The sequence below is a fragment of the Carcharodon carcharias genome, chromosome 16 (assembly GCF_017639515.1).
Source record: "Carcharodon carcharias isolate sCarCar2 chromosome 16, sCarCar2.pri, whole genome shotgun sequence".
In the NCBI taxonomy this organism is placed as follows: Eukaryota; Metazoa; Chordata; class Chondrichthyes; order Lamniformes; family Lamnidae; genus Carcharodon; species Carcharodon carcharias.
The window spans coordinates 121,716,960-121,729,488 of NC_054482.1; the positions used below are offsets into that span (position 1 = coordinate 121,716,960).

General features: G+C 44.6%; 1 protein-coding gene across 1 annotated transcript in view; it reads left to right on the forward strand.

Moving 5' to 3' along the window:
- col11a1a (collagen, type XI, alpha 1a) overlaps positions 1-12,529 on the forward strand; it is a 682,771-nt gene that overhangs the window by 642,532 nt on the left and 27,710 nt on the right. The window contains exons 54-55 of the mRNA XM_041208311.1: positions 3,003-3,056; positions 11,905-11,958. Of these exons, the coding sequence (XP_041064245.1) occupies positions 3,003-3,056; positions 11,905-11,958 (108 nt within the window). The remainder of the gene's footprint in view (positions 1-3,002; positions 3,057-11,904; positions 11,959-12,529) is intronic.

Sequence of the window (12,529 nt, forward strand, 5' to 3'; positions counted from 1 at the left end):
GATAAAGGAGCTTAGTGGTTATATTACTAAACGAGTAAGCCAGACGGATACAATGATATAGTGGGTTTATTATAGACTGGTGATCTGAGTGAGTTGCCTTCTTGAACCGCTGCAGTCCATGTGGTGTAGGTACACCCACAGTGCTGTTAGGGAGGGAGTTCCAGGATTTTGACCCAGTGACAGTGAAGGAACAGTGATATATTTCCAAGTCAGGATGGTGAGTGACTTGGAGGGGAACTTCCAGGTGGTGGTGTTCCCATCTATCTGCAGCCCTTGTCCTTCTAGATGGTAGTGGTCGTGAGTTTGGAAGGTGCTGCCTAAGGACCCTTGGTGAATTCCTGCAGTGCATCTTGTAGATGGTACACACACTGGTGCTACTGTGCGCCAGTGGTGGAGGGACCTGTGTGGTGCGAATGTTACTTGCCACTTGTCAGCCCAAGCCTGGATATTGTCCATGACTTGCTGCATTTGGACATGGGCTGCTTCAGTATCTGAGGAGTTGTGAATGGTGCTGAACATTGTGCAATCATCAGCGAACATCCCCACTTCTAACCTTATGATGGAAGGAAGGTCACTGATGAAGCAGCTGAAGATTGATGGACCTTGAGCACTCCCCCGAGGAACCCACTGAAGATTCCTGCTCTAGAACTTGCCATGCCCCTAGCCAAGATGTTCCAATAGAGTCACAACACTGGCATCTACCCGGCTACATGGGAAATTTACCCAGGTACGTCCTGCCCTGAAAAAGCAGGACAATTCCAATCAGACCAATTACCGCCCCAATCAGTCTACTCTCGATCATCAGTAAAGTGATGGAAGTGATCATCAATAGTGCTATCAAGTAGCATTTGCTTAGCAATAACCTGCTCACTGATGCCCAGTTTGGGTTCCGCCAGGGCCACTCAGCTCCCGACCTCATTACAGCCTTGGTTCAAACATGGACAAAAGGGCTGAACTCTCGAGGTGAGGTGAGAGTGACTGCCCTTGACATCAAGGCAGCATTTGACCGAGTGTGACATCAAGGAGCCCTAGCAAAACTGGAGTCAATGGGAATCAGAGGGAAACCTCTCCACTGTTGGGACTCATACCCAGCACAAAGGAAGATGGTTGTGGTTGTTGGAGGTCAGTCATCTCAGCTCCAGGACATCACTGCAGGAGTTCCTCAGGGTAGTGTCCTCGGCCCAACCATCTTCAGCTGCTTCATCAATGTCCTAAAGCCAGGGAGGATTAACTCAGGATCAACCCAGGATTCACTCAGAATTCACTCAGGATTAACTCAGGATCAACCCAGGATTCGCTCAGAATTCACTCAGGATGCATGTGGGATCAGTTGAGGATCCACTCGGGATCAACTTGGGCTTTACTTGGGATCAACTCGGGCTTCATTCGGGATCCACTTGGGATCAATTCAGAATTCACTCAGGATAAACTTAGGATTCATGTGGGATCAGTTGAGGATCCACTTGGGATGCACTCAGGATCCACTTGGGATGCACTCAGGATCCACTTGGGATGCACTCAGGATCCATTTGGGATCCACTCAGGATCCACTCGGGATCAACTCAGGATGCACTCAAGATGCACTCAGGATTCACTCAGGATCAACTCAGAACCAACTCATGATTCACTCAGGATTCAGGAGACTTGATTTTCAATCTCCACAGAACATTTTCTCAATCCTCAGGCTGAGTTTGAATTCTTCACAATCGCTACAGTAAAACATTCTCTGACAAGGCAAATATTCATCAGCATCTTTACCAGGCCATCTGAACATAAACTGCAAGGTGTGAAAGAGGATTATAGAAGACTGACTAAATTCCGTTATATTAGATTTTAAGCTTAAACTTACTTTAAAATCTCAGGGTATAAATCAAACTTTTAAAAAAAAATTCACTTTCAGGATGGTAGCGTCACTGATAATATGACCTGATAATAGTTGGGTTGGGTAGAGAAGGATGAGGGGTGACCTAATAGAGGAGTTTAAAATTATGAAGAGATTTGATAGAATAGACACAGAGGAGATGTTTCCACTTGTGGGTGAGTCTAGAGCCAACAGCCATCAATATAAAACAGTCACTAATAAATCCAATCGGGAATTCAGGAGAAACCTCTTTACCCAGAGAGTGGGGAGAATGTGGAACTGGCTCCCTCCCACAGGGAGTGGCTGAGGTGAGTAACAGGTCTATTTAAGGGGAAGCTAGATAAACACAAGGGGCAGCATTTTCTATTCATTGGGTGGGTGCTGTGGGCAGGGGTCCACTACCCGCAAATTCATGCTGGTTGGCCAATTAACAAGCAGCCAGTGTGAAAGGTGCGCTGAAACTCTCAGCGCCGCCGGGTTGGAGGGTGGAGGAGCGTGAGAGCGGATGTCTGCGTGGGCATGGGGGAGCGCGAGCACTGAAAGCTCCCTGAGGGGGCAAAGCTCCTTCAGGGACCTGAAGAATTGGTCAAAGGAAAATAAAGGTTTTACAAATGATATGAACATGTCCCCGCATGTGACTCAGTCACGTGAGGAAGGACATGTTTAAAATGAAGTGGAAACATTTGTTTTGTTTTTTTTATTTACCATTGGAAATCTCATCCCGCCCGTCAAACCATTAAACAGGCAGCGAAAAATACAAATGAATTACCTGCTTAGGGGCTTTAATAGCCCTTATAACAGTCAGCGGGCGTCCGCCAACTGAAAGATCACGAGAGTGTACGATGATGTCGGGACACTCGCCTGACATCATCGCGTGAGATTTTACACCCGATTGGGTTGGGCACCCACCTGCCCATGGGACATAAAATCCTGCCCACGAGAGAGAAAGGAATAGAAGGACCTGCTGATGGGGTGAGATAAAGAGGGGTGGGAGGGAGCAGAAACACCAGCATGGAGCAGATGGGCTGAATGGCCTGTTTCTGTGCTGTTTAATTTTATCTCATTCAGTATCAAAGATCTGTGTGGTGTTGCTAAATTGAACCAATTCAGCTTTTGTAATGTTGCCTTTCATATATTTCAGGGACCCCCTGGACCATCTGGTGAAGCAGGACCCCCGGGACCTCCTGGAAAACGGGTAAGGGGCTTCCATCAGCCTGTGATTCAGCTTCTCCTGTGATTCAGTTTCTCCTGTGATTCAGTTTCTCCTGTGATTCAGCTTCTCCTGTGATTCAACTCCTGTGATTCAGCTTCTCCTGTGATTCAGCTTCTCCTGTGATTCAGCTTCTCCTGTAATTCAGTTTCTCCTGTGCTGTTTGTGAGTTCAGTGACAGTCAGAAGACCAATCAATAATATTTTAACTTTGCAACTTGCACACCAAGTCCCATTCACCCATCCCACCCTGTGCACACCCTGTATACATCCTGTGTGCACCCTGTACACACCGACCTACACTGGTTTGTGGTAAAGTGGAGTGCTAAGTACCTTTAAGAGAATGTAGTTAGTTGGCCATGTATCGACCAATACATAGCTACAGAGCGTGGGTTTCTTAGGTATCTGTAAGTCTCAAGCTGGAGGTGATTGAAGAAGCACACATGGTGTTAGTGCTCTGTTCTTAGTTCCAATAAACCACCATGTTTATTTTCTCTGCCTATAATGTTTCAAGCACCAACTAATGTGTTAATATCATGGACGCAGCTCACTTTCACTGGACACAGCAAACCTGATAACCCAAAACATAAAAGGCTCCCTTTCCAATAACTTCAATTTTAAAATTCTCATCCTCATGTTAATCACTCCATGGCCTTATTCCTCCCTATCTCTGGAACCTCCTCCAGCCTCTACACCCCTCCCTATCTCTGTAACCTCCTCCAACCTCTACACCCCTCCCTATATCTGTAACTTCCTCCAGCCCTTACAACCCTCCCTATCTCTGCAACCTCTCTGAACTGCTCCAACTCTGGCCTCTTGAGCATTCCCTATTGTAATCATTCCACCACTGGCGGCTGTGCCTTCAGCTGCCTGGGCCCTAAGCTCTGGAATTTTCTCCCTAAACCTCTGGTTCTTTTACTGATTCTCTTCAATCTGTGTCCCTCTGGTTACCGACCCTCCTGCCACTGGAAATAGTTCCTCCTTATTTACTCTATCCAAAATCTTCATGATTTTGAACACCTCGATTAAATCTCCTGTTAAACATGTCTGCTTGAAGGAGAACAATCCCAGCTTCTCCAGTCTCTTGAGCAGCTGTTCTCACTGCTTTACCTGCTGTTTCAGTGACCAGTGAGCAATCCCAAAGCCACACAATAAATGGGAAACATTAGCTCCTTCATTTCTCTACATCGTGGAGGGTGCACAGGATTCCCAATCTCCAGACCAGGAGCTGTGCTCAGTAAAATGCCTGTTAGTTTTCGAGAGCTAGAAAGAGGGAGTCTATCTGACATTTTATTGTTTTGCTGTTAATAGACCACCATCAGCACTAAGACAACCGTTATTAATGAATCAGAAACAGAAAAATCATTATCAATCTCCTCTCACTCAAAGCTTTGCTGCATTTCAATATTAAGGATGGTTATTTAAAAACTCTTTCACCAGAACTTATTAACTTGCTCATTTCCAGCCCAACTTCTTCAATCACTTTAAAAACTCTGGAATTCTATCCTGAAGGTTGAAATTATTATGCTTGCGATGACTAAATTCTGGATTAATGCAGCTACTGAAGTACTTGAATCCCAAATCCTCCTGTGTTCCTGTCTCTTTTCCTGAGTTTTTTGCACAAACCCCAATTATAATTTAATGTCACATTCACAGTGTCTTGCTAATCCCCAGAGACTGAAACTATCTCCAACAACTTTGTTTTTTTTTAAATACTTAACCAAGGTCAAAGGTAAGTCCTCACTGCATCTGGCCCTAAGACGACTTCACACTTAGAAATATCTGCGCTATAAAACAGCTGTAATGTTTCTCTATAACTAACTCCAACCCTGAAACCCTTCATGGTCTCTAGGCTCCTTCAACTCTGTCCATTCCTCCGATACCTTCACTCCACCATAGAAACATAGAAACGAGAGAAAATAGGTGCAAGAGTAGGTCATTCGAGGCTGCTCCTCTATTCAATATGATCATGGCTCATCCTCTATCTCAACGCCATACTCCCGCACTCTCCCCATATCCCCTGATGCCTTTAGAGTCTAGGAATCTATCTATTTCCTTCTTAAATATATTCAGTAACTTGGCCTCCACAGCCTCTGTGGTAGAGAATTCCACGAGTTCACCACCCCTTGAGCGAAGAAGTTTCTCCTCATCTGAGTCCTAAATAGTCTACCTGAGACTGTGACCCCTTGTTCTAGATCCCCCAGCCAGAGGAAATATCATCCCTGCATCCAGTCTGTCCATCCTTGTCAGAATTTCAATGAGATCTCCTCTAATTCTTCTAAACTCCAGTGAATACAGGCCTGGTCGACCCAATCTCTCCTCATATGACAATCCTGCCATCCCAGGAATCAGTCTGGTGAACCTTCGCTGCACTCTGTCTATGGCAAGTATATCCTTCCTTAGGGAAACCAAAACTGCACACAATACTCTAAGTGTGGTCTCACCAAGGCCCTGTACAGCTGCAGTAAGACATCCTTGCTCCTGTACTCAAGTCCTCTCGCAGTGAAGGCCAACGTACCATTTCCCTTCCTAATTGCTTGCTGCACCCACATGCTTGCTTTCAGTGATTGGTGTACAAGGACACCCAGGTCCCTTTGTACATCCACATTTCCCAATCTATCACCATTTAGATAATACTCTGCCATTCTGTTTTTTCTGACTGAAGTGGATAACTTCACACTTATCCATGTTATACTGCATCTGCCATGTATTTGCCCACTCACTCAACTTGTCTAAATCGCCTTGAAGCCTCTTAACACCCTCCTCACCGCTCACATTCCCACCAAGTTTCATATCATCAGCAATCTTGGAAATATTACATTTGGTTCCCTCATCCAAATCATTGATATATATTGTGAATAGCTGGGGCCGAAGCACTGATCCCTGCGGTACCGCACTAGTCACCGCCTGTCACTCTGAAAAAGACCCATTTATCCCAAATCTCTTTCCTGTCTGCTAACCAATTCTCAATCCATGCCAACATATTACCCCCAATCCCATGTGCTTTCATTTTACACACTAACCTCTGAAATGGGACTTTATCAAAAGCTTTCTGAAAATCCAGATACACCACATCCACTGGTTCTCCCTTATCTATTCTGTTAGTTACATCCTCAGAAAACTCCAGTAGGTTTGTCAAATATGATTTCCCTTCATAAATCCATGGTGACTTTGTCTAATCCTGTTGATATTTTCTAAGTGTCCCTGTTATCACATCCTTTATAATAGACTCTAGCATTTTCCCTACTAGGCTAACCGGTCTGTAATTCCCTGTTTTCTCACTCCCTCCTTTTTTAAATAGTGGGGTTACATTTGCCACCCTCCAATCTGCAGGGACTGTCCCAGAATCTACAGAATTTTGGAAGATGACAACCAACACATCCCCTATTTCCATGGCCACCTCCTGTAGTGCCCTGGGATGTAGATTATCAGGCCCTGGGGATTTATTGGCTTTCAGTCCTATTAATTTCTCCAGCACCACTGTTTTAGTAATACTAATCTCCTTCAATTCCTCCTTCTCACTGGACCATCGATTCCTTAGTATTTCTGGGAAATTATTTCTGTCTTCTAAAGTCAGTGTTTAATTGCTCTGCCATTTCATTGGCGATTGTGCCTTCAGTTGCCTGGGCCCTAAGCTCTGGAATTCCCTCCCTAAACCTCTCTCCCCCACCTCTCTCCCCCATCTCTCCCCCACTCTCTATTTTTTCAGGACACTGCTTAAAACCTCCCTCTTTGGCTGAACTTTGGGTCACCTGTCCTAATCTTTTGTTCAGCATCTGTTTCTCTTCATATTCCTCTGAAGAGATTCGAACATGTTTTTGGCATTAAATGCAAGTTGTTGCTTTGCGATGATGAGCAGGTGGGAGGTAATCTCAGTGCTGATACCCTAGGGAACATTTAAAGAGACACCCAATTCAATAACACCTTGTACGATCTCAGCATGTCTTTCTGCCAGTGAAGTATCTTGGGAGATCGGACATTGTTGTGGGAAAAATTAAGCGATTAATTCTGACTCAAGAGGCTACCTCACATTACCAGGCAAACAGCCTCAGTGCTGCACTGTCAGAGGGTCGGTACTGAGGGAGTGCTGCACTGTCAGAGGGTCAGTACTGAGGGAGTGCTGCACTGTCAGAGGGTCAGGACTGAGGGAGTGCTGCACTGTCAGAGGGTCAGTACCGAGGGAGTGCTGCACTGTCAGAGGGTCAGTACCGAGGGAGTGCTGCACTGTCAGAGGGTCAGTACCGAGGGAGTGCTGCACTGTCAGAGGGTCATTACCGAGGGAGTGCTGCACTGTCAGAGGGTCAGTACCGAGGGAGTGCTGCACTGTCAGAGGGTCAGTACCGAGGGAGTGCTGCACTGTCAGAGGGTCAGTACCGAGGGAGTGCTGCACTGTCAGAGGGTCAGTACCGAGGGAGTGCTGCACTGTCAGAGGGTCAGTACCGAGGGAGTGCTGCACTGTCAGAGGGTCAGTACTGAGGAAGTACAGAGGTGCCATCATTTAGATGAGATGTTAAATCAAAGTCTCACCTGCCCTCACAAGTGGATATGAAAGTACCCATGCTCACTATTTGAAAGAGAACAGTAGAGTTCTTTCTGTTTTGCTGCCCTATATTTATCTCTTGATCAACAGCACAAATAAAGCATTATCTGGTAATCATCAGATTCCTGTCACGTTTCCTATATTACAACAGGGAATATATTTCTAAAAATACTCCATTGGTTGTGAAGTGCTTTGGAGGATCCCAAATTAATATAGAAATGAAATTCTTTTTAACCGTCCGACTAACTGATTGTAAATAGCCTCATTGAGCTGAGAATGTTTCCATAAATGTTTCACTTGAATTACCTGTTTGAAAACACTGGCACTTCAATAAAACCTCACCATTTTGTAGCAGGTTTGTCAATCACATCTGCACAGGATATTTGAATAAGATCCCAATGCAATAATCTCTCGCAGAATTGCAATGGAATCCATTACCTTGTACAGAATGCTTTGTCTTGACAGGCAGAGGCAGCTTTATAATAGAATATTGATTTCAGTACTTTGAGTGACAGCCTAGATGTAGCATTTCCAGAAGCTGATGATGGTTTGGAGAGAGAGAGCGATGAGATGGAGTAAGCATTCCAGAGCCAGATGGGCAGCGGCTACTGGACCCAGTTACTTGTTCTCATTGCGTTTGCAGAGCTCAGTGTTTGACCGCTTGATTTTAAGACATTCCCATCCTTGTGTCCTACTTCCCCACCCACCATTAAAAGCGATGAGGGGCTGTCTGGTTGTGTTTCCTGCCTGAATATTGTGTTAATTGTACAGGATTAGAACAAGTTTGTTCTTCTGTGACTCTCACTGCTTCCTCGTCAAGTTAATTTGTGACATTGAGACACAGCTCCCAGTGGAGAGGAAACAAAGTATTCTGGGTTTTGAATTCATTTGAAAATCTTATTTCGAGAAGCCAACCTATCCCCTTGACAAAGATTTTGGTCTTTTGCTCTAATATCATCCTTCAGTGGCTCAATGTCAAACTTTCTGTCTGATTTACTGAGATGCCAAGGAATATTTTACAATGTTAAAGGTGTTAAATAAATGTTTAGGTTAAAACCTGACCCATAGTGAAAGACACAGTAAATACCGAGAATTACTTCATCTCTGTAAATCATTTTGCTTTTTCAGTGGTGTAAACTGAAATGAATTCCACATCCAGCTGCCTTCGGGGAGATGTGTTTAATGTTTGATAGCTCTGAGGTCTGAGTAATTCTCTCAGCAATTTGCTCCTCAGAGTTCTACAGTCTCAGCCGGTGGATTAGGATTTAGTTTCTCTGTTACATTTGCCATTTCAATCCCAGCAACTGAAATCGCAACATGTGAGATAAAGAATGATTGAAGCTGCCCCTTTGCTGAGCCTGAGACCCAATGAGCTATTGGATTCCTGTCTGGGTCTGGCCTGGAAAGAGGGCTTCCTCATTTGTTCACTGTAGGAGGAGTTTTATCGAGTGAGGTTGCACTGGAGGAGGCCATTCGGCCCATCTTGGCTGTGCCGGCTCTTTGAAAGAGCTACCTAATCAGTCCCATTCCCTCTATTCTTCCCCGTAGCCCCTGTAAATTCCTGCTTTCAAATATTTACTCAATTCCCTTTAGAAAGTTATTATTGAATCTGCTTCCACCGGCCTTTCAGGCAGCGAGTTCCAGATCACAACAACTCACAGCGTATAAATAAATCTCCTCATTCCCCCTCTGGTTCTTTTGCCGATTATCTGGATTATCTGGGTCTGGGTGTCCTAGTGCATGAATCACAAAAGGCTAGTTTTCAGGTACAGCAGGTAATTAGGGAAGATAATAGAATGTTATAATTTATTGGGAGGGGAATTGAACACAGAAGTAATGAGGTTAAGCTTCAGTTGCACAGGGCATTGGTGAGATCATATCTGGAGTATTGTGTACAGTTTTGATCTCCCTATTTAAAGAAAGATGTAAGTGCGTTAGAAGCAGTTCAGACATTTACTAGTCTAATACCAGGAATGGGCAGGTTATTTTATGAGGAAAGGTTGGACAGGTCAGGCTTGTATCCACTGGAGTTTAGAAGAGTAAGAGGCAACTTGATTGAAACCTTAAAGGCGGAGGGGCATGTTAGTGGGGTGGTGAAAAAGGCATATGGGACACTTGCCTTTATCAATCGAGGCATAGACTATGACAGTAGTGAGTTCACGTTGGAGTTGTATAGAACCTTGGTGAGGCCACAGCTGGAGTACTGTGTGCAGTTCTGGTCACCACATTATAGGAAGGATGTGATTGCACTGGAGGGGGTGCAGAGGAGATTCACCAGGATGTTGCCTGGGATGAAACATTTAAGTTATGAAGAGAGGTTGGATAGACTTGGGTTGTTTTTGTTGGAGCAGAGAAGACTGAGGGGCGACCTGATCGAGGTGTACAAGATTATGAGGGGCATGGACAGGGTGGATAGGGAGCAGCTGTTCCCCTTAGTTGAAGGGTCAGTCACGAGGGGACATAAGTTCAAGTGAGGGGCAGGAGGTTTAGGGGGGATGTGAGGAAAAACTCTTTTACCCAGAGGGTGGTGAGGGTCTGGAATGCGCTGCCTGGGAGGGTGGTGGAGGCGGGTTGCCTCACATCCTTTAAAAAGTACCTGGATGAGCACTTGGCACATCATAACGTTCAAGGCTATGGGCCAAGTGCTGGTAAATGGGATTAGATAGGTAGGTCAGGTGTTTCTCACGTGTTTGTGCAGACTCGATGGGCCGAAGGGCCTCTTCTGCACTGTGTGATTCTGTGATCCTGAGGGGTCTTGACCGGGTGGATGTGGAGAGGGTGTTTCCTCTTGTGGGGGAATCTAGAACTAGGGGTCACTGTTTAAAAATAAAGGGGGCGCTCATTTAAGACAGAGATGAGGAGAATTTTTTTCTCTGAGGGTCCTAAGTCTTTGGAACTCTCTTTCTTAAAAGGCAGTGGAAGCAGAGCCTTTGAATATTTTTAAGGCAAAGCAAGATAGATTCTTGATTAACAAGGGGGTGAATGGTTATCGGGATAAGTGGGAATGTGGGGTTGATGTTACAATCAGATCAGCCATGATCTTACTGAATGGTGAAGCAGGCTTGAGAGGCTGAGTGACCTACTCCTGCTCCTAATTCATATGTTCGTACGTTCAACCTGTGTCCCTCTGGTTACTGACCCTCCTGCCACTGGAAATAGTTTCTCCTTATTTACTCTGTCTAAACTCTTTTTAGTTTAAAACACCTCGATTAAATCTCCTCTTAACCTTCTCTGCTCTAAGGAGAACAATCCCAGTTTCTCCAGTCTCTCCACATTAACTGAAGCCCCTCATTCCTGCTCTCATTCTAGTAAATCTCTACTGCACTCTCTTCAAGACCTCAACATCCTTCCTAAAGTGTGGAGCCCAGGCTTAGACACAATTATACAGCACTTTTATGGTATTAAAAGGTGCCTCTTGCCCTCCTGTTCAAATCCCTTCATGACCTCACCCCTCTGTCTCTCTCTAATCTCCCCAGCAACACTCTGAGATCTCTGCTGTTCTCCAATCCTGGCCTCCTGCGCACTACTGATTTCCATCGCTCCTACCATGGTTCCGTCAGCTGCCCTGGACCTAGGCTCTGGGATTCCCTCCCTAAACCTCCCTGCCTCTCTTTCCTCCTGTCAGACCCTCCCTAAAACTTACCTCTTCGAGTCCTAATATCTTTGTATGTTGCTTGGTGTCACATTTCTGTTTGATTTACATTCTTCTAAAGTGCCTTGGGATGTTCTGTTACACCAAAGGTGCTATACAAATGCAAGCCGGTGTGGAGAAAAAGATGATAATAAAATAGGAGCAATAAACATCTCAATAAGAATTTCACCGTGAAATGATTCAGGATATAGCTGATTTAGAATGTGTTCCTGTAGAACTATTAATGCTGATGTATCTAAAAGTATGACAGTCACCAGAGGAGATTGAATCACAGGCATAACATTCTAGTGAAAATACAAAAATAGAACAAAATGAATTGCCTCCTCAAGGAATGAACAGAAAGGTTTAGTAATGTGATATTCTCTATACATTGTGTATTTATGGGGAAAGTTAACTGAGTTTGTTTAGTTTATGGTCTGGTATGGGCAGAGTTCACTACAAGTAAGTTATTATGATGTATCAGACACAGAGGTGTCTCTGACCAGTCTAATGTTAATGCAAGGGAGCAATGAATCTTTGAGAGAAAAAATATTCCTTTTAAATGTTGTTACTTCTCGCTCAGAATAGCTGGTGAGATTGCAGGTTGATTGTGCCCTCATTTGTTGTTCTGTTTTAATTGACTGTGACTCTTTATTTCGGTAGGGACCTCATGGAGCTGCTGGTGCTGAAGGAAGACAAGGAGACAAAGGAGCTAAAGTACGGAAATACATTCCCGTGACTTCATTCAAATTTACCAGCAATGGAGGTTTGCTGTGCTGAGGTCAAAAATCACACACATGCAATATTCAGGCAGAGGTATAGAGAGTTAAACTCCACCATGCACTGTGTTGATTGACTATATTGGCCAGTGAAAGGGGCCAATGATTTATTATCTCACAAAGATCAGTATTGTCAACATCTCAGGGTCAAAACTAGTCATCACCCAGGATAAAGTTGCCCACTTGATTTTCACCCCACCCACCACCTTCATCATCCAATCCCTCCACCACTGACGCACACTGGCAGCAGTGTGTGTACCATCTACAAGATGCACTGCAGGAACTCACCAAGTCATCTTGAACAGCACCTTTCAACCTCGCAACCTCTACCCCGTCAAAGTATAACAAACATACTTGTAAGAATCCAAAACTAGGGGGCTATAAATATAAGATCGTCACTGAAAATTCCAATGGGGAATTCAGGAGAAACTTCTTTAACCAGAATAGAGAACTTGCAACCACAGAGAGTTGTTGATGTGACCAGTTTAGACCAGTGGCAAAAGTCCTCA